The sequence below is a fragment of the Pungitius pungitius genome, chromosome 6 (genome assembly GCF_949316345.1).
Source record: "Pungitius pungitius chromosome 6, fPunPun2.1, whole genome shotgun sequence".
Lineage (NCBI taxonomy): Eukaryota > Metazoa > Chordata > Actinopteri > Perciformes > Gasterosteidae > Pungitius > Pungitius pungitius.
The window spans coordinates 4,679,154-4,705,398 of NC_084905.1; the positions used below are offsets into that span (position 1 = coordinate 4,679,154).

Below are 26,245 nucleotides of genomic sequence, written 5' to 3' on the forward strand. Positions count from 1 at the left end.
GGCTGGTTTTTTATTAATATCCAGTTGCAAAACTAAGTCTTGCATGAAAGTATGAGAAAAAAACTTTACTTATTACCTCAGTAAACAGACTTTTCATCTCAATTGTTAGCTTCAAGTCTTCTTCAATGCAGAATCATGTTCATTGGAGTTAAATAGACCATTAAGTGCACGAGACCTTAGGGCAGGCTTTTTGTGATTGACAGGTCGCTAGCAGCGCCGTACGAGGCGTCTCTACGTCACCTCTCTGCATTCCAGAAACGGTCGCTTAAGTTCACGGGTCACAGAAAGTGAAGATGACGTAATAAAAGAAAATCGCCATTTTTGCATCTGTTCTTTGAAAACAAATGAATCAAAAGGCCTTTGTTGATGAAGATCACGCCTGTGATTGTGTGAACTAACCAAAAGAGAAAGTGGATGTGATGCATTCAGTGAATTCAGAGATGCTCCTTGTTTTACAAAGTTCAGTGAAGTGAAGTGAGTGCCCTGAACCTCAATAAGCAACACATGTCTCAGACTGTCTGGAAACCGTGGCTCCTCCTCCGGGCACTTTGCTCTCCTGCTGCCTTACAATTAACGCCGATTACCGCCTCCCCAAAACAACAGAGGAGAGACCCACTGCTTTCGGCAACGTCCTCAATTATGTCTTTATGACCTGAATGGGAAAGACGACAGGAGCCCCGAGGCGCAGTCTGTGCTTAAACCCCCACGGTTACACCCCGGTCTCCTCATCGCCGCGTCAACACAAACTCATCAAATCCCTTTCCATCTGTTGCACCGGCTTCAACGGAACCACTGCCCACAAGCAATTAGACTGATTAAAATGAGATCCAATTTCTTTTCAGCCTCATGTCGACACAAAGAGGCCTGGTCACCAGATCCCGAGCCCTTACCTAGCACCATGGTCATGTAGCGCTCCTGGACCCCCGCCTCCAGCAGCAGGGGGGGCACGTATGTGATCCCAGCTGCCACGCAGATCTCCAGGCCGCAAGCCAGGGAGTTGAGCAGGACCAGACGCCACTGAGACCTCCAGCCGGGCATATTTACACGGGCGGGCTCGCCTCCGGGATGGCCACTACTGGTGGCCGGCGAGTGGGGAGCGGCGGGGGGGGGCAGCGCGGGCAGGCGGAGGATCCGTCCCGGGTGGGACGAGAGGACCGTCGGGGAGGGACGGCAGCGAAGACGGGTGGATGTCTCGGACGACCCGGGGGACTCATCCTCTTCTCGGCATTGTGGATCTGAGGAGCAGGGGAAGATGGAGGAGGAGAGCTGTGAGACATGGAAGGAAACTTCTATTTGAAAACGGCTGTGAGCCAGACGCTTGAATTTATTTATTTATTTTTTTAAGCAGAAATGACATCTATAAGCTGTGTCAGAGCTCCTCGCCGACAGGTTTAGGACAGCAGGAACAACAACAACAGGCGGACGGAGGAGATGAGTCAACTGGAGCGATGTGGCACAACTCACAGAACCATTTGGAGAGGAAAAAAAAATGTAATTTCACCCCCCCCTTCCCCCCTCGCTGCATTGCTCGCCTTTATTTAAGTCCTCAAAGAACTGCGTGGTGGAGTTTCAAAAGATAAACCTTAAATGAAGAAATCTAAGTCCTAATTTCCCTTCCCTTTCTTCATAATAACTCTGGTATTAGAAGGGAGCCTCTCCCCGACTGACCCTGTCATTATCGGCATTATTAAGCTGTGCAGTTCTCTCTGGATTTCCCTTTTCAGAATATACCATTGTTCAGCCGAACGTGGAGGAGGAGGTCTTCAGCACCTAAAAACATCTGAGAGGGAGGACACCTCACGGCGCGTGTTTTAATCTGAAATGTGAAGCACGCCGTCTCGCGTTCACAGACGACCCAACCACCCATTTAAAGATTGCTGCCCCCCCCAGGGAGAATAGCTGATATTTCCTCACAGGCCCCATGCTAAAGATACCGTATGTTCAACCTATCCTAGTCCCGCCTTTCTGAGGAGATTAAGAAGTTTTATATTTGACTGATATTCATCTGAAGTAATGAGGTGTTACTTTCATTACAAAAAACAGAAAGCATATCAGGCTGCTTGCAATCTGTGTGCACTTAGATAACTGTCCATGAGGAGAAAAAAAACCCATCATCCACCAGTGAGGTGTGCGTTCTTTTTTTAAAGCAGAGGGAGAGAGCAGGAACAGTCAGAACCACCGCAAACAGACACAACAAGGTGCTATATTTGCATTTGGTGAGATCATTTTCTGCCAATGGTGCCCATCTGTTCCCTCCTAGCGGAAAAAAGTCATAATCTCCAACAAGCTGTGGCGAATAACAGAAACATGCTCTGATCAGAAGGTGATTTCATCCGATTCGTACAGTATTCCACGGATACGTATCCTGAACTACAGCGGCTTGTTGCCAGTTAGTTTGAAAGTATCCAGTAGTTACCAACAAACGTCTGTATTTTAGCCCCCGCTAGCACGTCTCAGGCATCCCAGCAGCCCCGCATCTGAATCCCTGCCCCTCCTTTCCCCACCTTAGAATCAGCAATGTCAACCGAATGTTGTCGATGATGCCGTCAGAGTCCCTACGGTGCCCGGCCCGGGCATTGTGGGCCGCATTGACACGCAGGCTCTTTGAGAATCTGAAGGACAAAGCGGCAGTGTTAGCCGGCCGCAGCAAGCGGGGCCCTTTGGTCACTGGGAGAGAGGACCATTTCACACCCGTCAGATCCCATTCCCACCCAGCCCGGGCACGCTGAAAGACACCCATCGGGGGACCGGCCTCTGCCCCGGCGGCCTGTCTGGCAACAACAACCCCCCCCTAGCCGCCGATTGTGTGTGTGTGTGTGTACATCACCCTCCCCCCCACCACCCCGTCCTTACCCTTGCTCAACCCCTGAGGTCAGCTTAGTCTCTGAACTGCATTCTAACAGCACCCTTTTGACACGACTGGTTGTGCCTTTTCGGTGGTTCTGAATCCCAATCTGAATGCTTTCAATTGTGGCCCCAGCTGACTCTCCGTCAGATGTTCTCACTGAAGACAGAAGTTCCCCCCCCCCCCCTCCTCCCGGTGGCAAGAATAGAGAAATCTGATTTGTCCACCCGAGCGTCTGCGGCTTGTCTGGGAGTCAGATCCCAGGGTTTTTAAAAATGGAACGGTTGCGTGCGTCCTGACCCGAGTGCCGAGTGCCGAGTCAGAGTCAGGACACGCAGGAACAGCGGTCGCGGCGCGACGCATTTATCACTCCATTTATCCACCTCAAAGTCAAACATAGAAATGAAGTCCACTTGTGTGCTGCGAATATGGGGCCGTTAGCGTGATTGTGGCGTTGGCACACAGCAGAACAGAGCTCTCGAGCGGGCGTCTTCAGGGCAGAGGAAGGAAAACACACACACACACACACATTCCACCACTCACTTAATGACACACACACACACACACGGATGGACAAACAGCTCTCTCCCTCTGCACACTGTAACTTTTTTATTTTTTTCAATTGTTCTGTTCTTGTACTTCCTGCTGCCTTGCTCTCTTCTTCACCTTGAACAAAACGATCTGAGCCATGCTGCTGGTGGGAGGGTGGGGTCTGTGTGTGTGTGTTTGTGTGTGTGTGAGGGGGGGGGGGGGGACTTTTGTCAGCTCTGCCATTGCCCCATTACTATGCCCTATTCAGCCGTAGGCCCCCTACTAAAGAACAGTTCTAAATGACGTATCCTAACGGTACAAAACGGCCTTTGTATACATTGTGCCAGGGAGAGTAATTTGATATAGTGGGCCACCAAGTCCACTTGCAAGCCTTTTTTTAACGCAGTGTTCATATAGATGGAAGGATTTGGAAAGAGTGCGTGTGTATAAAGAGTTGGGTGGGCGTGTATAAAGAGTTGGGTGGGCAAGGACTTGGGGGGTCTCAGCTGCGTGTGGAAGAAAAGCAGGGAAAGAATTGCTCTGCGATGACATCAGAGCCACAAGCGCATGGAGGCGGTGGTTGCAGTAACCTCAGAAAGAGGGCCTGGTCCAGGCTCCAGCTGAAGGGCCCCAGCTCTGAGGCCCGTCGATGCCCCACCCATTGGTGTGATGTGTGTTCAGTCCCTATCTGCACCTACAGAGGTCCGCCTTTGCATCCTCTGGACAGTGGGAGTGTCATCTCAAAGCGGCCAGTGTGCCGACTGTACGTTCTGATCGTCCCTACTTTCTAGACACCCGTGTGACTTGTCACATCTCAAACCCGTCTTTGACCACATTTGCATCACACGGTGTTAATATCTCATCTCCTCAGTGACGGCCGACGTGACACATTAGCCCATTGTAATGCTTACATTTTATTTACACTCACCTTAGGCGGGTGTTTTGAATCTTTATTTCTTTAACCTTTAAATAATAATTTACGGAGGCTTCCCTCTGTGCTGCCGATCGGGGGAAGGTTGTGACAAGCGTCTGGTAGCAAGCTCCCTTCCACCTCCTTTAGACCGCCAAAAACGCAGTCTCCTTCAGCTACTCACACCTCGACAGCAACACGGAACTTATTCAACGGTTTTAAAAAGTGCCGCGTTTGATTTGTGCTCTGCCCGCGCTCACTTGAATGACAGCCGTGGCCGGGCTGACCCTAACCCCCATTGCCTGTAATCTTAGACCCACATCCGTCACGGTGACCCCCGACCCGTCCTTTCACCACAAATCACGTGACCGGCGTGGCATGTCAAAGACAGCGCCGGCAGACGCATGGCTGTCCATTACTAGAGGGTCTAGTGTAAAATGTTGTGCTCAATCATCTGCACCTAATACGGCTCAATACCTCAAAATAAGTCTTTTTTTGTATTAAAGAGGGAAACGAAGTCGAGAGGGATCGACAGTAGCTCCATCATCAAAGAAAACATTCACATTTACGAATTCACTCACAACACAGGAATTCCCCAGTACAGTATTTTAAAAAAAAAAAGCATCTCTACATCAATGGGCTGCAACATTAGGGAGAAAAAAAAAAAATAGTCCGTGCTTATCTGGAGGAGACTGCAGCTGATACAACTTAACACACACGCGCGTGCAAATTGCTCTTATCAGGTGAACATGTGAGGAATGCAGTCTGCGATGGGCAGCTCTGGCGTGGGATAATTAGGGTGTGTGTGTATGTGTATGTGTGTGTGTGTGTGTTAGAGGGCGAACTGAGGGAAGCTCTGTCCTCACGAGAGAATGAAGGCAGCTCGGGCTCAGGGAGGTGACTGTTATCATACGGACTCATGCAAATAGCGCGACAATGGAGAGCAGCAGAGTTGAGCCGCGTCGCCTCTTGTGAGTCAATGCGGCCGATAACTCGGCGCCCCGCGGGCCGTGGCTATGCACTGAAAACCTATTGTGGCAAGGTGAAAGGACTAATGGGGGGGGCAAATGCAAACGCTAATGAGTTCTCATTCAACCGCGATCAGGTGTGCTTGCATTCAGTTAATAGAGCCGACGTGATCTTAATTAGGTTTGACCAACAAACCGTTTATTGTTGAAGGATGGTATGTTGAATGATGATTAGTTGTTGGGTTTAGTGGTCAAACTAACTCAGTACCCGTTTAAGGATCACGTCACCTTATTTGTAACCTGAAAATCATATTCAAGTCAAATAATTAATAACTCCAAAATTACCTTTTGATCAATACATAGAAAGCGTTCTTGTGAGGATGCTATGGGCAGTTCTTTTGATGCAAAAACATGGCTTTAAAAAAAAAAAAAAAAAGGAAACAATGGAACTTCCCTAAAAATAAACAGGGAGGTAGTTTCATTTCATCACATTAAGAGTAAAAACATTGGTCTTGACTGAAGGACAGCAGCGACAAAAATCCCAAATGCAGGACTAAATATGTGCGTTTTCTTCCCCATTACAAAGCCATGTATTAATTATGCCTATTCTTGTTTGCACATTGAAGGAAGACAATGGAACAATGTTGAAAGTACAAATGGAGAGAAGCCATTTGGCTAAATGAGACTCACCCGCTACAGAAGCGAAGCTCCAAAGGTCCAACTACAGACATGCACAGCTCATACTTATTATCCGATCGACACCCTCCACTGGCAAAGCACATCTTCACCGAGAGTCAGACTCTCTCTTATCCGGCTTCCTTTTAACGTGTCCCCTCTTCCCTCCTCTCTCATTTCACCCACCTCCTTTGCATCCCTCCCATTATCTCCCCTCCCCTCCCTCCCTCCCTCGTGTGCCTCAGCCTGTAAGGTGGGAACTGGGGAAATCCCAAAGCACTGGAGGAATTCTGTCACCTTCTGTTCGTATATGTCTCCCCAAAAATGTTTTTTTTTTTTTTTTAAACCCTGATGTGGAATATTATACAGAGACACTTACCGGTGTAGTAAAGCTTGACACAAAGAATGAATAGACATAACGGCCCCACAGCAACACCCCCCCCCCCCCCCCGCAACACTTCTTTCTCTCAATCTGGAACAACTCCCTAAAGGTTCTGTATTGTACCCCTTGACCGAGTATCATGTTCTCCCGCCCTCTCTCATTACCTCCCCCCTGCAGCCCAGTCTGAGTCCGGCTCACACTGCTGCATGAGCGCTTTAACCCTTTTCCTGGTTCACTATTCCAGCCAGTAAGTAGACACGTACATGCACGCACACGCACACACGCACACACAATCACACACACACACACACTATCACTCAACCCCCGGCAGGCTGCCATTTCTGTACCCCCATGCCTGGGGGCCAAGACTAGCCCTCTATAGAAAAGCTTTTAATTAGATAACAGTGAGAGGTAGAAAAGAAAAAGTGGAGCGAAGGGAGCTCTAAAATGGGAAGGGTGGTTAATGGTGGTGGTGTTGGTGGTGGGGTGGGGGGGGGGGGGGGGGGAGTAATGTCATTAGACTACGGCTGGCTTGAAGGAATCCCCATTTCTGGAGCCCAGAGGCAGATCAATATGAAGACAGAGTGCGGGGAATGGCTGCTGGCAGGCACTTCCCCTTTTGCAGGAGCGGCACCGGCCTAAAAATGAAGAAAATTTGGAAAATGCCATTTTTGGATGAGGCCAGAGCGTCACAAACTCGCCTTGGACACCTGAGTCCTGACTCACCAAATAAATATATAATGAATAATGGATAAGCCAACACCAAACTAACACTGCCCGTCCTCTAAAACTATCTTAATGGCTCGCCACCACCCGCCTCGAGTACAAACATGCGTATCTCCAACAAGCTTGCAGGGAAAAAAAAAAAGAAGAAAAAAAAAGAGAAAGAAGGTTTGCATTGTCCCGGCCCAGAATAACCTGATTGAAGTCCGAACAATGAAGTACAAGTCAACAAAAACAAACTCTCTTTGCCCAGCCACCTGACAGCTCTTTCTACCAATAGCTCCGTCGCTACGTGGACGGACGCGGCACCAAAGTCACACGCGTTGCCCACCTTCCGGCCTCCAGAGTTGCTATTGTTCACGTGGTGACTGTGCTTTAGCTACAGAGGCAGGAGCGGAAGGTTGTGATTCCACGGTGCCCATAATAAGCTGCGACACCCTGCTTTCTGCCTCGATGAAAACCAAAACAGTGTGTCGGAAATAGAACTCAAGGGCCGGCTGCTCTCGACGTCGCAGCAGGGATCCAGTGGAGCCTAAATGTCAACCACATTACCCGCAGCACGGAGGATGGGCTGGAAGAGATCAATCACTCGCTGTGTGCGTCCGTACCAAATTAACCTTCGAGTAAATACGTGACGCGGGTGCTCAAACGCGTTAAACGCGGAGCTACCCTACATACCCGATGTAACGCGTCGCGCCCCTGGGGATTAGCACCACTCCAACGAGAGCACCAGACGATTAACATTGGCCACGAGTCATCTGCGCTCTCACAGGCTGACCGGGAGCCTCCTTGTTGCTCCCTTAGGTTTAAGGATCCCACCAGAGCTTTTTCTTATCTCGCAACGCGATGATGAAATGATGGGTTTACGTTGACAAAGCCGCGCGCGCCCAGAGGCCCACGGGATACTGCATCCACTCCGAGATTACCCAGTTTGCTGTGAACCGCTTTATAAATGTTTTACTCTGGCGCCCGATAAGATAAGATAAACTCAAGCCCAAAAAGTTGACTTAAGAAACAAATGCCTTCATGGAAATTTGCTGTGGATTGCAGAGAAATGCAGGGTTTTCCCCACAGAATGCAGTTTCCATTGTGATAAAGTTGATAAAGTATGAAAGGAGTCAACAGCAGAAGGGCCAAAACCTCTGCCCCGTCGAATAATCCCTGAAGCAATCTCCCCTTTTAATTTAGATTTGGACAAAATAATACCTCCAAAATAAATGGAAACACACCATTTGAGAAAGAAAAAAAGAAGCAAAGCTTCATTTTTCCGTTTAAATATTGAGAGGAAAATAGTACTTCACTAAAGCATTAGACCTCCATTAGAAGACGAAGAGGTGCCTGAATGTAACATTCAGAGCACAAAGCAAAAGCGCTGCTTTCATGTTCCTTTAAAAGAAATATGTGAGAGCGGCACTCGCTTGCTTCCCAAAGAGGAGCCTCGCTGCAGGACACGTCTTTTTCTCCTGAGATGAAATGTGTGACAGCGCGAGAAAACAGAAAAAACTGAGACGGCCTCTCAGGAAAGGTCAATGGGGTTAATTTTAAGACATGATTTTGAAAAACATGTTGATATTCCAGCATTTCATATGAGAAGAAATACAACTTTAAATGCGATTCAACACAAAAAAAACCACTATACATTTGAGTCAAAACATTAACATTTTAGATACAGGATGTAGATACAGGATCACTCAACATAAAGAGCAACTCTCGTAAAAACACCCTGACACAAGAGAGTTTTTTTCACATGATGCATCCCTTCTAGCCACAGAAGGAAAGGCGCATGAATGTGGCAGACATGAATTGGCGCTTAGAGTTTCTCAAAATAAAAAGGCGGAGTCAGCAAACAAATAGGAAGCGGAGGGCAGAAAGACATTTCGGCAAGCGGAAATGGAGCCGGGGAGGCCTTTCCAGCTGTTTTCAAGAAACTTCCAACACCACGGTCATGAACCCTACTGCTGCACGGATACAGTTTACCCGAGCGAGACTGACAGGAATAAGGACAGATGGACATCAACAGGTCCATTTTCCAGCTGTTGTCAAAGCAGTAGCGGCCCTAAAGGGCACAATGATTAACGCCTCAGTCAAATGCTACACAAACCAGATGGTAAAGATGGAAGAGAAGGGCAAAGTCCTCCCTCTCTTGCTCTCTCTCTCTCTCTCTCTGCAACCAGCAGCATGGACAGGAAGGCATGAAGCCACACACACACACACACACACACACACACACAAAACATTTTAGTAAACATCCTGCCCACAACCACGGAGTGCTCTGCAGATGCATTCCAATTTAATGAAGCCTTCCCTTTAAAAACATTAAAAACACGATAAGGAAGCCTCGCACGGCGTTCCTGTCTTGAGTAACGCACACTCCAGAAGGCGGAAGGCTGCCCTGGGGCGTATTTGGGGATCAAGAAAGAAAATGTCAATCGTCGGCTGCGTGAGACGAAGAAAAAAAAAAAAAAAAATCAGGAAGACAAAATAAACGTGTAATCAAGAGAACTCTTCCCTTCAGCCACCTCAAATCCTGTCCCCTGGACCTCCGTCAGGCCCCTCCATGTCAAAAAGGAGTCGCCTAAGGGGACGGCGTTTACTGTTATCCAGACACCTTTTCACACTTGCGAGCTGGTACCGGGACCATCGCGGCTGATCCCCCCCCTTTAAGCCTGCTGCACAAAACGTTTCTGACAAAACATGGAACAAAGAGCTTGCAGATGATATTGACTGAAATCATAAGCTCAATCCTCTCCCCAAGGCGCGGAGCGTCTCAAATATCAAAAGGTCTCCTTCCAACAGTCAACAGCGTCCCTTCCAGCTCGCTTACATGAAAGAGAGCGCTGCCGTGTCTTTTAGAATATGCCCTTTCAGCCGCCCCCCCCCCCCCCCCATCCATCCATTCACAGGGCCACACTTCAAAGAGCTATCTGCGGTTGTTTCTGGACGTTAAGTAAGAAATCATCATTAGGGGGGGGGGGGGCTTCCAAATTTGGCGCCCTGAGCCCCCTACGTGGTTTGCTCCTTACTAGTCGTGCCACATTACACCCCTGCTAGGGGTTCGCTGACTTCAGTCAAGGAGAGGGGAGTGTGATTGTGTATGGTACACATCTGGCCAAGTCCTTATCACCATGGGAAAATGTCTGAGGACAAGCCTGTGTTGCAATCCTTAACACCCCCCCCCCCCCCCCCCCTCCATCCCACCCTCCCAGGACCCGTCTCATGTGGATTTCAACCACGGTTTAGCAGCCATGTCCCAACTCTCACGCGTGGAATTGTGCGGCGCTCTGTTCCACAGAGCCCCGGGGCCGTTTTGCCTCGGGTGCCACGCAGCACTTCCAAAGGCGTGTGGGCGGGACGGAGTGAGGTCAGCGGAGGGAACGAGGCCAGCAGAGAGGCTCGTGGGTGAAACGACGCTGAGAGGGTCAGACCGAGGGCTCTGCTCATTTCTCTCGCTAGAGAGGAATCGAGTGCGGACTTTTTTTTAGCTACTGGTAACTTGTTGAATGGAAGCCTGCATACCTCTTTTTAATTTTTTATAAAACAACGACTATAGGAATTGCACAATTTTTTTTTTTTTTTAAGAAATCACTATAAAACCATTCAAATGGCCAAATCACGGTAAACAAGCGAGTTAGTCTCGCTTATTCACCTCTTCTGAGCCATGACAGCGCTGTGGTTACAGGCTGCTACAGGACAGTGGTGGGTGTGATGCCTCAGCCAATAATCATCCGCCACACCAAATGAACGCCACTTATATTCCCATAACTCACTAAGTGACTGTTTGCCGAAGCTCCGGCGCCTTTGGCACACATCACCCATTGCGTTACAGCGCGTGTAGCTTTCAATTACAAAATGATTTAACAACAAATAATGATGATTGCTTAAGAAAAAGCCTTAAGCGCCCACACACAATTTAGCAATTTCAGGTCAAACCGGAGAGGACAGACAGTACCAGTCTAAAGTTTGGACACACCTTGTCACTTAATTGAATGACGACCCGACCTGTGACCACAGCGTTTTCATTCAAGGTGTGTCCAAACTGTTGACTGGTACTGCATTGGTATCCCAGATGTTAAAAAGGACAGGTTGAGAGGATCGAATTGAAAATGGCTCCACCCCTCTGGCAAAAAGAAGACTCCATTCACGCCATTTACGCTCCACTGTCAGAGGGCTTTGGCACACGCCACACAGAGTTTTTGACGTGTGCGCCCCTGTGCTCGCCGTTAATAATCCTGGAACCAGACTTAATATTTAACCGCCGCCCTCCCCTCACTACCCAGTTAGTTAAGGTGGTCCAATAATGTGCATTCTAGCACCGAGTTGTTTTTGATTAGTGGTGAATGTTCAGCCGACATTTCTCTCTCTCTCTCCTCCTGTTTCAACAAATGAGCTCAGTGTTTTCTCAGTGATTAGCGCATGAGAGACACACTCGAGGCCAAAGTGGTTTGATTGTTTGCGTAGAGATAACAACCAAAACACACCACGCACAACTGAATCATTTTACTACATCCGAGTCAGCATGAGGCCTCCAGCCTGGACGTGAAACACCCAAATCTCTGGTGCAGCGACGCGCAGACAGAAAAAAAAAAAAAGGAAAAAAAAGGATGCATCTCATTTGACACCTGACGCATCGGGCTACAACCAAGAGGGAGGTGGAGGAAGCAGGTCACGAGAGCCATGAAAACAGCGATTTCCCCACTGAAGCGCGTGTCTCCCGCGGCTCCCTGAAGCGAGAGAGACAACCATTGGACGGTTTGCATGTGCCTGCGATTACACGCGACACACAAGGCTCCGAAGAGGACGCCGGGGCTTAAGAGAGAGAGAGAGAAAAAAAAAAAAACTTCAGGCATTGGGAAATGCCAGCAATAAATAAATAAATAATAAAAAAATCAAAACCACCCGAACTGCAGTAATCCACCACCTGTCTGCACTAGAAGCACTGCGAGCAGGAGACCAACAGCCGACACCACCGATTAAAAACCGCAAAGCCTTCGGTAGGCCTAAGTAGCTTGGTGTCCTCGGCGGGGGGGGCGAGTATACCCTGCATGGCGGGAGGGGCGGGGGCTGTCAGAGAGCATTCGGGGGACAGCCAGCCGGTCGAGCCACGCAGCATCCGGGGATCCGAAGCCGCTCCGGAGGGTTAGGGGAGGACAGGGGGGGGGGGGGGGGGGTTGTAGCTGCTCTGAGATCAGCCCTCTCTGATCGGCGGTGGTTCTGTCTGTTGTTGATTTCATTTGTATCCCCACTGGGGATCAGTTACACGCGAGCAGGAGACAAAAGAGGACTTTGTGTCCGTTCATAAGAAAAGGGGAAAAGGAGGACCAGGGCGGTTGGTTATGAGTAAACTAAATTAAGACAAGAGAGGAAAACAAAGATGAGGAGAGCTGCCGGGGCTCCACAGGGTTCAGGGAGAAGAGTCCATTTCCCTGGGTGGAATGAATAACGCACTCGAGCGGCCTCTGGAGAGGGAGGGGGGGGGGGGGGGGGGTCTTTGTGTGTTACGGCCATGGTGACAAAAAAAAGTCCCCCTGTCATGGGTTAGAGCTGTTTAACCTCTTGATCCTCTCCCCCCTTTAATGTGGTCTTCCATCATGAAGGGTGTAGTGCAAGCCAAAAATACAGATTCACACACACACACACACACACACACACACACACGGAAACTTTAAGCTCTTAACTGCAGCTTCTAGAGAGTTTAGGCTAGAAATTGTAGTTCATGTTCCACACACTGTATCCTTTAGAGATTCAAATGAGAGAGGTCTGACAAAAGTAAGCATGGAAACAACAGGGTAACAGAAGCAATGCAGTGTCCACTCTAAGACATTCCTTTTCATATTTCAACGGTGAGAAAGTCAAACAATTCTTTACTTTTACAACACAATAATAAAGTGATACAGTAACCCACTATAAGTGGATCGTTTCAGGCAAAGGTTGATCCAAGAGTTTAATAGAAATGTGCCTGAACAGCTGGTAGAGAATATATTCCCACTGAGGATTACAACAAGAGAGGACTGCTTCCAAACCCAAGAGATTTCCTTCTGTTTATCCACAGTAGAAATGTGAAGGCTAACACAATAAAAAAAATGTTTTCTCAATTCCAGTACAATCAAATACCTGATTGTGTTCGCAGCTGGTTCTCAGAGCGTTGAAACCCACAACATGAGGACCGGGGGATGAAAACAACGAGGAGGAGGCTGCTCGATGCCAGTTGGAAGAGTTCTGGAGCAACTTTCCAAACAGGGCACCATGAAACCCTCTTACCCCAAATAAAACAAAATATAGAGCCATGTGTCACATCGCAGGGGCTCTTGTGACGGTCGGTTATTGCCACCATGGCACCAGGCACCAATTCAGTGTGCGCACGGACAACGCAGCATAGTGGGGGCTGAGGGGGGGGGGGGGGGGGGGGGGGACGGGACTTCCAGAAAGCACCATGCCGCTGGACCATAGGCTGCACCTTTCAGCCTCGGACTCAGGACCGATCAACACAACCGCACGCTTCCATAAAGACAATTTTACTTTTTTTTTTGAAAATCACGTTTTTGGCGTCGCACGGATTAGTGCGCACCGCCAGAGGAACACACGCAGGCGCGCGCGTGTGTGTGTGGCGATTTAAATCCGTTTCTTTCTTTTTTTTTAAGATTTCGAAGCGGTCAAAGGCAGCCACGTACGATGAATACGCTTCAACCCACGCAGCGACGCTTCGGTTACAAAAGTACCGCGTCAGATTCGTGACTCACAAACGATGCTAAACAGAGGAAGTGTCGGTCAAGTTTATACCGGTAGACGACACTTCGTTGAAGGACTCTCTTAAATCCAACTTCACCTCGAGTTAAGCGCAGCTCCGGGAGATCCGTGCGGCAAGTTGCTCGCTCTGGACGTATCGCTGCTGCTCAACTCTCAGAGAGCCAGATACCCTGCTGTGACAAGCGCTGTCAAGCGAGCGGCAATCACAGCCGCAGCTTCCGGTTTACGTTTCATCAAATAAAACGAGCGAAAGCCCCCGAGACTGAACCATTTGTTGCTTAATAACATCTTAATAACTCGTGAGACCAAAAAACAGATGAATATTGGAAGATATGTTCCCACTTGACTAAATTAAGACACGCACATCGTTTTTGTGATGTTTTCAAACTGCCTCATAATGATCACACGCAACTTTATTTTTGTGAAGCCAAACCTTGCTACTTCCGGTAGCGACACTTGTGACGTCGTTACATAAAAAAATAAATTATGGCGGCAACTGTCTGTCATTAGAATGACTATTTAATGCCAATGTTCTACCTCGTTCTGAGTATGAGTCATCACCTGGACAAACACTAAACTATAATTACTCCTCACTTAACTCAACGTTTTGTGACATGAATCATCATTTTGCTTTTCGTTCAAATTATCCTGTTATTGTTGTGTCTTACCATTTTGTTGTTAAGAGAGCACTGACACGCCATTTCCTCAGACTAATTATCACTGAAAATGTTCTGCTCAAGTCTACCTCACTCTGAAATACTAGACTCATTACTGATAAAACAGCGGCGTGTTATATGTTCATAACTTAGTGTGCTGTAGTCCTGATATCCGTTTAATCGGCTGTACAAAACAGAGAGAGGGAGGTGTTCTCTTCCCAAGGAAACCCAACGCTGCAGGCCAGCGATACCAACCACCTGCTTGGCAAACCCTCTGCAATACATATTCTCAAAATATTCTGGGTTCTCAGCATGGCAGCGTGATATAAACAGTTACAATTGGACCAAATCAAACCGAATGGCCTTCTTGTTTATCCGGAAAGAGGAGACGCCAAAACTCAACACATCTTCCTAATACCACCTCTGAGCATAGCCGTGGCCAACTTTCTGTCAAGCTGAATTGATTTCCGTCCGTCTGAAATGGCTTAAAGACCACCATTATATGCAGGAGCAATGTAATTCCGATGAATGACAGGGTTTATTAACTTCAAAGAGATTATGTGCCTGTGGATAAGTCATCCACACTGAATAAAATGCTGAACCAAACGCCACTAGCAGTACATGGCTGGCAGAGGGGGCGAAAAAAAGCTCACCATCCAAAATGGGAAAGTCTGTTGCAAGCTTATAATGGCTTTCGGGAAGAAATTTACATCAAATCTGTGTGGAGAGCGTTTTATTATTCAAACATTAAAAATGTAAACATATACAGTGAATATACAGAAAATACATCTGATTAGTTTCAAGTGTTGAACCGGCTCATGAGGACTAACATGAAATTCAAGGGTCGGCCGACACTATTTTTAAATTTAATATCTTTAAACCTCTTGTACAAAGAGACAAAGTGTGTAAGTGGCGGTGTGGTCCCCCCCCTCGGTACATCTTTGTCTTCAGGAACAGTGCCACCTGCTGTTACAGATGTAGAAGGGAGGTACCAAACACACACACAGACACAAGCAGAGTGATCCTCACTACAAGTTACTGCAATGCAGCATGAAAAAACCATCACACGTTGTTCCTTTCAGCATCAACGACAGTAATCTTTGGCGCCGTAGGAGTCGACGTTCATGTCCCTTCTCATTGGACCAATGAGCTCCCAAACATCGGCCCCAACGGTTTTGGGTGTGAAGACTCACATGGTGGCCAAACTGTGTGATCAAACGTTGGGACTTGAAATGGGACGGCGACAGGGACCACATATTGTCTATGAAACCTTTTAAAAACATATTTAAAGAGGAGATCAATGGCCATTTAAAAATAATTCAGAGTTTTTATAATTAACATAATAATTATTATAATTAACACTGTCTTCATATACGTTAAAACACTACAAAAGACACATCACAGTTAGATCGCACTTGTCCAAATCCTGCAACTATTCTGCTTCATCGCTCTAGTGGACACTTAATTCTTAATTCTTGCCGACCAGCGAGTTACAACAACTTCACCAGCACACCCTTCTCCTCCGTATGCTGCCGCTCAAACGGGCAGAAAGCAACAGGACGCAGCTTTAAAAAAGAGAAACTGGTACCCTCCTGGCCCCGGCAGCTGATGTCATGACGTCAACCGCACCCCGCCGGCTTGAAATGATAACTGCAACAGCTGCTTTGGAGAAGAAGGATTTACAGCGTAGCTCAGCAAAAATAACAAGGCTCACCAAACGTCGCTTGTTTACTTTAGAAATATCGTTTTTTTTCTTTTTTGCACATCTTTGTTAACCCAATTTCAAAGAACGAGGCCCATGTGCTACTTTGTCATAAAATCTTCACTACCGTTGGAACGCCTTGAGGTGGCGACGCGCTGCATTCAGTGCTTTGAGGTGAGAGTTAGGGTGGAGGAGACGCGGAAGATCTGAGGCAGCATGTTGCTCAACTGGTAGAACATCTCCTCGGAGATACTCTGTCAATAAAAAAATAAAAAAAAGAGAAACGCAGCCAGGATTAGCGAGCAGAAAAGGATTGAGATTAGTGCATCAGCAGGGGGGGGAAAACAACACCTCGCATACGTTTTCAGTCCAATCACTTTGACGGTGGAAGGCGGAACCAATGAGACCTCATGGCAAAGAGTGTTAACAGGCCTACTGTGCCTTTTAGTTCAACATCACAGCATTTTTTTAATTGAGGAAGTAGTGGCTGAGATGCTCGAATGACGTGGACTCTGGCGGGCGGCTGACAGGTTTTAACAAGGGGAGGGGGGGGTTGGCGCGATGTGTTGGCACCGCCGGGTGTCAAATAAGAGTTAATCAAAAACGCAGAGCGCCTGTTTGGTCGCATCGTCCCTTTGAGGCGCAGCGGTGTGCCTCAAACAACAAGTAGCAATGTTGCTTCGGAGCTGCTATTTTAGATGGTGTCTGAGCATGCAGCCGACAGGAAGCCCATGCTACCGGGGGGGGGGTCCTTTGATGCCGCTGGTTTTTATCATCCTAACCTGTCAGCACGAGAAGGCGCTGTGGGCTCCGGCTGCGTTCCAGACGAACCGCAAAAGCTATTAGGCGCATCCAGATAGGACCACGAGAAAAGCACAGCCGGGCTTTATCCGGAACTGAAAGACACAACTGCCTGAGCAGGGAGACACAGAAAACCTGACCTGGATGTTTTTGGCCTTTTTTTACTTCTACTTCAAGATTACGCCTGAGTGCTGGAAAGCTAATCCCGTTGCTTATCACATAATTATGAGGATGACGTCTCTCAGCTCTTTGTAAACACAGGTCAAGAGAACCTAGGGCTGTATAATCCGTGATTTATGACACGCTGCTCAAACAGTCTCTCCTCTAAGCCACGTACAGCCGGGCCAGGTGCTCCTTTTGTGATGGTGTGTCCTTGAGTAGACATTTCTGGTGCATTAACAGATCTGTTTACTCAGAAGGACGATTGTGCGCCGACTCGGCAAAGAGTTTTAAGACCGAAAACACGGGTGGTTCGTTCGCCTCTCACCTTTGGCACTAGAAACTGGACTGTGCGGGATATTCCTCCATCCCATGAGGCCATCTCCATCATGAACCCTGCGGATAGAAAGTCATTCACAAATCAAACGTCTGTCTCTGTCTTGGGCTGGACAGATCTCTGCTATAAGGCCACACCACACACTGCAGACTATGGACCAACGCAAGTGGGAATGTGACTTGCTGTCGTGACAGTGATCATATTTGGGGGAGCCTACAAGCTCAAGAAAATAATTCCCAAAGTGAAAAGGTTGTCCGATGTCCATCTTACCTTTGACACATTTGAATACCAGCTCTGCTCTCTTTAGACACCACGGAATGGTCATCTCCTGCAGAGAGGTAAGACACAGAAGATATGCTGGAGGATCAAAACTCCCAAAAAAAAATAAGGCACAGCAATTCTACATACTGTACGGATTACATATTAACCAAGTCAAACACAGCGTGGACTCTATCCACACAAATAACGTTTAAGTGAAGTCACGTTTGTTTGCAGACTGCTGGTTTTCACACGGTGACCTCAGCAGGCAGTCGTCTCTGCAGTCAACCTTTGCTCACAACATCAGACAAGTAGAGTCACACACACACACACACACACACACACACTTTTCATCCGCTGGGTTGCACCCATTCTTTGTCAACAAACAGGTCCATGAGAACGCCATCACCCACTAAACAGTTTGCCCCCCAGATCAATCGCACAGACTTGAGCAACGCCGACATGAGGCAACGGTAACTCAAAAGACTTTGTTGTTGTCCCTGCCGTTTCGCTGGAGTCTTACAAAAGGCAGGTGTGGTCGGTGCCAAGTTATCGAGGCAGGTGAATGCACTTCTTACTAGCATAAAAATGAACAAAAGTGTTGTCAAGATGTGTAAGTTTTACTTTCTGGAGTTGTCTGGGGGGGGGGGGGGGGGGGTGGACATCAAAGAAAATGAACAAGAGGCCCAGCCCTGGCTTATTCGTGCATTCCACAGATCTTCAAAACAAACTACAGGGTTTTCAATGCCAAACACAAGAGGAGGCTTGTACCAACAGGCCTAAATCACCACTAAATAGCAAACAAGGCTGAAAGGAAGACGACTAATAGATGATGGACCAGATGAACCAGAAGCCCTATTAATCAAAGTTCCTCTAGAGGCTTCAAAAGTTAGAAGCCTCTGGTTACGTAAACAAAGACTCTTGATTGGACCGGAGAAGGATGGAAATCGTATGACGTGGCAGGAGTGCAATCCAGAGGCTTTATGAAATGTACATCCCATCTTATGAGACTCTCATTTTAATATAATTAATGTGTTCCTTCATTAGTTTTCCAGCTGGCCAAATACTAAAAATAAATTAAAAAATGTTTTTCTAATTCCAGATATCCCCAGATATAAATGAAAATTCCACCTCATTGCGATGGGATCTTCGGCTGAACTCTGCTTGATCCGAAACTGAGAGCTTTCTCTCGTTCTCTCCCTGCGGTGTGAGAGCACAGAGTGCGGCTGTACACGCACGCACACACACACACACACACACACACACACACACACACACACACACACACACACACACACACACACACACACACACACACACACACACACACACACACACACACACACACACACACACACACACACACACACACACACACACACACACACACACACGAGGTCCTTGGTAAACACAAGAGTTCCCGACCCTCTACTTTGCCCTCTTGGATTAGAAGCTGGGTAATAAGCTGTTGGCTGACATGCTCGGTCACCGCTGAGGACGTAGCGCATCAGGGCCATCGCTTAGGGCCACGCAGACCCCTGCAGCCAGTGAGGTCTTCTGCCCTCTCTGCCCAAAGAAGGGCAAAAAAAGTCCGAATTGTGGAAGTTTGTGAAGCAGCAGAGGTGTCCTTGGGCAACAATGGGACCATATCAGGGCTCGAACATGACCTCTGACCTCTTGGGAGTCCATCAACCTAAGCTATGGACACTCCACTACTGCCTTCATACTCCGACCACATGTGGCAAAAGGTTAGTGAGTTATTTATTTCATTAAGCTCTGCTCTAACTTCCCTGCTTGCTCATTGACTGTGTGGAGCTCCTCCGCAATTATTTGCTTGAACCTGCAGAAAACCCCTCAGCACCACGTGTTGGTAGCCCTGATTGGGAATCCGTGCACGAGAAAAAAAAAAAACTTTAATTCTATTATTTTTATATTGCGAAGGACTTTCCGTCCGGAAGGGATAATAATTAAAGCCCAAATGCCCCTTCAATCAAATGTGCAACCCCAAACCGGGCTACCGCATTAAGATATAAGTCCACAACAACCCATCCCTTACACAGCTGTAACTAATTACTTCACTATCCTACTAAAACACTTTTTTTTAAATCCACTGGCTTTTGTCATGGATCAATTTGTCTCAACTTGTGCAGGATGGAAGAAGGGGTGAGGCAGAACACACACACCCTTCTTTCTTTGTCCCGCAAACATAAACAATGCTTAAGCAAACAGAGGGGTGAGGAGGAGCACTACATGGGGTATTACTGCACTACATTATCACGACCCCTGTGAAGAGCATGGTGGAGAAAGACCCCTCGTCCGCACAAACAGGCGTCAGCTGCTCTTACTTCTGACATGTCGTGGACCAGCAGCAGCGGGACAGTGATGGTGGTGACGTCATGCGTGCAGCAGACCTTCAGGATGTTTCTCAGGCCCATGATGGCCGGGTCCCGGGCCGTGATGTTCCCAGAGCGCACGTTGTCGTCCACGCACAGGTGGAACACCACGTGGACCTCGGACAGGTTGGAGTGCCGCGAGATGTAGAACTCACCTTGGGGTGAGACGAAGCAAAGGTGCAGCGTGTGACACATTGACAGAGCAGGTGTGCAGAATCATGTGGATTCAAACCAATGCGGCCCAATGCAAAATCAACAACCATTACCTGGTAGGATGTTGGACGGATTTCTTTCGACGTTTTTGCTCTTATCGTCACCTCCGTTCCGCGCAACCTCTGTGAGGAAATAGGTTAAGGAATACAATGAAAAGCGGTACATGGAAAGAATTCTGTCAAATGTCTCTATACACGACAGACTTTCTCTCAGTGCAGTAGCAGCCCGAGAAAGTGTCTCCTACCTCCTGATTCTATTTAATCCCCGGCATTACGCTGAATCCAATGTTCCAGCTTAGTAAAGTTCTGCGCTGCAAGGCAGACATTTACACAGACGCACTCCCCTTGTGTCCACTTTGAAGAGACTGTTAGTTAAAAGTTGACTTCAACTTCAATATATTCTGGATGTTAAGAAGAAATTTGCCAAATCCGGCTACTCTAAAGACGGTGTGACCGTGTACTGTACTGCCATGTTGTACAATAACCAGGTAACCCCTGTGTGATGCATGGCTGGCTAAAGAAAAAAAAGAAAAGAATGATCAACTACATTCCTCAGTCTGGTTTATAATCCTCTCTAAATGTTCTGTCTCTATTACAGATGCGGCGGAGGAACCGAAAGTCGGACCGGGCTGCTCTTTCTGCTTGCTGCTCCGCTGGGCTCTGGCATAGAGCAACACCTGCTGCACCTCGTCCAGCTGCGCCTCCAGGAAGGGAAAGTGGAAGTCTGTACACTCCTTTGCAACCGTTGCAAAGTCTGGGGGGGTGGTCGACGCACAACAAGAAATGATGCATGAAGTTAAAGTTAGTAAAAAAAAAAAACTGAAATACCTAAAACACTTTCAACAACACCCATAAAAGGAGGATGGAGCCCTATTCTCTAAACATATCATTTAAGGCGCGCTATCCCCCTTCTTTGAACACTCACTCTAAAGTGAGAAAACAGCCCCTACCTCTCTTGATGCCGCTGTAGGAGTTGACCCTGTTGTCGACCAACAGCACCAGACCACACAGGGAGGAGGAGTAGAGCGAGAGGGCCGTCTGCAGCCGCCTCAGCTTGGCTCCGCCGCTGCCGTGGCGCCGGTGCTTACAGAAGTCCAGCACGTCGGCCCGGACCAGCCGCAGGTTGTGCATCGTCTTCAGTTGCGCTCCTGTTCGGGAAAGTGATCACGCGTTGAACTGTGGCTCCCGTCAATACGCCTTTTTTTTTTTCTCCACACAGTCTCAAATGGATGCGAGTGATTTAGAGGCTGTTGGGTGAGATTTCTGCACGAGGACTCGGAGCGCTTGTTAGAAGTGAAGCACCTAAGTGAATGGTGAAACTCTCCTCCAGCTGCGGCTGCTCCTCAAACATCCTGGCTCCGGAGTCCGCCAGCTCCGACTGCTGGCTGGGCTGCACCTTAATCTCCTCACTGGAAATAAATGGTGCAGAAAAATCCCCCCGATTATTACTATTTTTACTGCTTTGAAATGTTTTGGAAGATTTTATCTATGCAGCCTGGAAAACACGTTATTATAAGGATAAGGCACTTTTATTTTTTTCAGCAGCAGTTTCCTGTGGCTACTCAAAAACAATAAATAATGTAACTGTAAATGTGATAAGGATTCCACTTTGGCTTTCAGGACTTAATTTGGCATTACATTTGCAACCTGGATTCTTAAACAATGCTTGTTTGCAAAGTGTTCAAAGTGCTGATGTGGAAGTTTTAAGTTCCACCAACACATAACAAGATAATGAGAGGAAGCTGATGCAGGGTCAGCACATCCAGTGCTGACCCTGCATCAGCTGCCTGGACCCTGCTAAGAGCTGTCGGGGGCAGCCATACAGCTCCTGGAGGCATCTGTGTTTTGATGGAAGATCCAATGTACCCAGAGGAGTGTAGGACCTGAATGTAAACACTTTTCACTTCTTATCCAACAACGCCGGCCCTAACTGAAGTTATAAAGCTCAGCATTGGTCCAGCTTTGATGAGTTTTTGACCTCTTGTATTCACCAGTTTATATGTAAATGAGGGATGTACTTAAAAAGGGCCATCCGACATTCCACATTAAGGATTAGTAAGTGAGTAATAAGTACGGTCCTGTCAGTTAAGTGTCAGTTTGACCTCAAGTCAAGACTTGTACAACTCACATTCGGGATATTTAAACCATTTAGTCAGGATCATACTGTTTTAGAACTTTTAACAAGTTACTTTAACCATTTAGATCCCTCTTTTTATAACCTTATTTTTCCTAATCTCTGTGTTAAGGGTTATCGACTCAATGCTGAATCACATATGAACTTGACACACACACACAGATCATTCCTCAGTTTTCCCACGAATCCAACTGGCTTACACAGTCTTTGTGTGTACACAAATACATGCAGACAAACTCACTTGATTTGGCTGCTGTTGTTGGACTTCTGCAGGTCCTGGTGCAGACTGATGACCCACTCTTGATACTCGTGCTTTTGAATGCCCGTAACTTGCTTCAGCTCACTGGCCCACTTGTTCTCCAACACCTGCTCAATGAACTCAAAGTCACCCACTGAGGAACTGAGTAGGCCGGGGCAAATCTGACACTTCACAAGCTGAACCCCTGAAATGTCTGTGGTAAAATGATTACTGTGTACTTGGAGCAAAGGGCACCTGCTATTAACAATGATGCAGAGCATCCAGACTCCTTTTTTACCTGCTGCGCATCAAAGTGTTGAGAGGCGACTGCATTTACATCATGGTCACTCAAAGTATTTCCCAGCTCATGCATCACTTTGTCCATTTCAACGGCTTGCCTGTCAGACAAGGGAAATTATTTACTAGACTGATAGGGAAATACATCATTATCTACAGAGCCCTCTGAGATATTCACCCCATTAAGTTATACCTATTTTCATGCATTGCAACCTTGAATTTGAATGGATTTATGTTATTGTATGTAATGGACTAGCACAAAACGGTCAATTTGGTGAAGTATAAAAAAAAGTGGACCGCCGTGCGTGGACCGCCTCAGCAATGCAGCTTTCGCATTTGCCCAAAAGACGTCAAACGATAACACTACAATTATTTCCATCTGCTGATCACTAACAGATTGATATTTTCCAATCACTAAAGCCAAAATCAATAAAAAACATCTGTTAACTATTGGTGGCCGTCAACACTAAAGTACTAAAACAGGTGTATAGGACAAACATCCTACTCAGTCTCCTTCGGCGGGTCCCGAACAAAAATAGAACCAAGTGAAAATGGACCGAATGAAGTGAACCAACGAGAGCAAGCTGAACATACAGAAGGCAAGAAGAGCTTTAGCACCTGTACAGGTCTAATTTACAGAGACCCACCTCTCTTGGAGCTTCTTAATCTCCATGTCCCTCTCGCTGATGAGCTCGGAGATGCTAACAAAGTAGTTGTGCTCCAGATTGAGAAGGGTATCCGAGGCCGGCGAGTGGATCAGCTCGTGGTAGACATCGGCAAAGTCCTCGTCCCAGCTGGCCTCTTCGGGCCGAGCGTGCTCCAGCGTCGTCTGAGGCAGAGGGGAGAAAGAGAGTTGCCGTTTAAAAAAATTTAAAAAACTATGTGCTGCATGGGGGGAGTGGCCAGTGAGATGCTGATATTCAGTGGGAAGCGTTCAAAAATACATCCAAACAGTATCAGAATGTGAAACTCCTCTATTTATACAGACTTATGCTGAGACCAAACGCATGACGGGCACTGGAAAAACTTGCATGTGTATTTCTGTGTGACTGCAGAGCGATGTGGACGTGTAGCCGGTCCTAGACGTGCGAGAGCAGCGGGCCGGAGGCGCTTCACAACATGCGCTGTGGCTGCCCTCGGTTTTTTACAAATACCAGAGACAGAAGTAATAAGAGACGTTCACCATCTAAGAAATGTGTGGGCAAGAAGATTCTTCTTAGAAGTAGATGTACGTGGAATGAATACACTGAGTGTCACAAGAATGTATTAATCATTGATATAAAGTGATGACCCTTCACTCGTGTATGTGCAACCCAACGCAACATAATCAATGTCTTTGGGAGACATCAAAGTTTAGCCCAGTGCAAGGTTAGAGATATTAAGTTCACATGCTGGCGTATGTAATGAGATTTTGTTTTTTTTTTCCTCAAGAATGGACTAATAATTCATATGCAGATGCACGGCACTACTTCTTTAAAAAGACTAAAAGTAGAGCTGTGCATCTATTTCAGTCAGTAAATAAAAGCTGTATTTGTGGCATTATTCACTAATATAATATATACCAATAAAGTGTGATATTTTGTACTATACAAGTGCAACCACTTTGTGTACCACCAGGGGGACACAAGTAACTCATAAAACTAAAAGAAACTGATGAGTGGCTTTAACAATCGGAGCCGAGGGAAACAGATCCACTCACAAATGTGAGAAATTTCAAATCAATCCAAGAAAACGAACCATGACTGTGAAGCCAGTCAAGCAAATACTGATAATAGAGCTGACAAGAAAATAATGCATTTTAGTTCTTATGCACAATAATATACTGAAATATGCAATTACCTCCACATAAGACCTGGTCCATGCGTTGGTGAGCTGGTTCACATCTACATCTCCCACTGTGAGTCTTTGCAGCGCCAGCTCTGCCTCTCTGTCATAATCCAGGATGGTCTCAGTCTCAACAAAGTTGCAAAGGGAGGTTTTTAGCTCTACAGGAAGAGGTGAAAACACAGCAAAAAACACAATTTCAATGTTGTGTGCAAGCAAAGTGCTACATTGCAAAATCAGCGCACTGGCTCCGTTGGATTAAATTAGGTTTCAAAATAACATCGTGCATTCTGACAATAACAGTTAATCCCCACGAAGACGTGCAGGGAGATTCATAGATTCATCTCTTATAACCAGAATATGACTGTTGAGATTTGAACAATTTAAATCAACACTTGAAATACCATTTGCTGTCCTTTTGTGTCAGTTATGTCCAATACTAGTGGATTTTGACAAAGAGTGTTGTGAGAAGCATTGGGCAATAAGAAAAAAGATGTTATAGTTGTTATATATTCCTTTAGAGCAGCATTTTCTGTTTAAGTTTCCACAATCTGAGCTTGTGCTCACCTAATTTTAACATTAGAATTGGGATGAACGCCAGAAATCCAGCTTGAGAAGCCAATTCAGGTTTTGTCGGAGCAGCACTCACCGTTCTCTATGTAGCAGGGTATTTTATGCAGCAGAATCAGGCGTCCATGGAGGTCACAGATGTTCTCTTGAGCAGGAAACTGCAGAGGCACTTTGAGGACACAATTGTGTTTCCCTGCCCTGAACTCAAACACGAACTCCTTCTCAGCTGTGCTGCTCGCTTTGCTTTTGTTCTTCTTCATTCTTGCGTCTGAAAAAAAGGGAATAAATAAAGCGTGAAAGTCTCAAGGGCTCTTTGTATAGCAGAGAAACAGGAAGGGAAGACCACCATCGGCACGGGCCATATCATTCTCACTGTCGTGTGGGATAAGAAAGGAAACCAGAAGAGAAAACGGTGTTCCCAAACAGCATAGGCAAATGATTTTGGGATTGTTTTGCATAAATAAATTGGTAAATACATTGTTTTTCCATCATGTGTAATGGCTGTAAAATGTCAGCTGACGTTCCGATGTTGTTGTTGCTGCGGGCTAGCTAGCAGCGCAGCTAAAGCTAAAAATGAATGACTAAATAAAAAGAGGCCACCTCTGGGTGAACAAGTCTAGCTGAGCATTTTCTTCTACTTTAATTTGACCAACGTGCGAGCGTTAAGAGCGTCGGATTTACCTGAGAATGACTAAATGTGGTGTTTGTCTGCTGTAGTAGCCCTGCTGTCAGATTCAGTCAGCTGACTGCTTCCGATTGTTTGTGCCTTCAGCGCTGTGACAGCAAAAGCACTTTCGCAACATTAATCTAAAATTGTTTAGGGTGTTTATCAAAACTGTCGTGATATGTCTCTAGACTTTAATTGTTTAGTAAATCTGAGACATTT

The 26,245-nt window shown here is 46.9% G+C and overlaps 1 protein-coding gene across 4 annotated transcripts; it reads right to left on the reverse strand.

Moving 5' to 3' along the window:
* Nucleotides 1-344: 344 nt before the first annotated feature.
* ferry3 (FERRY endosomal RAB5 effector complex subunit 3) lies at nucleotides 345-26,145 on the reverse strand. 4 transcript variants are annotated; one of them, XM_037451890.2, is made up of 15 exons: nucleotides 26,041-26,145; nucleotides 25,439-25,627; nucleotides 24,805-24,950; nucleotides 23,613-23,794; nucleotides 22,967-23,066; nucleotides 22,672-22,796; nucleotides 21,599-21,705; nucleotides 21,247-21,444; nucleotides 20,922-21,050; nucleotides 20,351-20,419; nucleotides 20,037-20,239; nucleotides 17,704-17,761; nucleotides 17,425-17,492; nucleotides 16,264-16,390; nucleotides 14,650-16,093 (listed from the first exon to the last, which is right to left on the reverse strand). In XM_037451890.2, exons 2-14 carry the CDS (start codon nucleotides 25,617-25,619, stop codon nucleotides 16,298-16,300), a joined length of 1,659 nt encoding a protein of 552 aa, XP_037307787.1. In that variant the 5' UTR covers nucleotides 25,620-25,627; nucleotides 26,041-26,145; the 3' UTR covers nucleotides 14,650-16,093; nucleotides 16,264-16,297. The 4 variants fall into 4 exon arrangements, with proteins under 4 accessions (XP_062418742.1, XP_037307784.1, XP_037307787.1 ...); XM_037451887.2 differs by lacking the exons at nucleotides 14,650-16,093; nucleotides 16,264-16,390 and adding an exon at nucleotides 346-1,235; XM_037451888.2 differs by having other exon boundaries at nucleotides 14,651-16,390.
* Nucleotides 26,146-26,245: the final 100 nt, after the last annotated feature.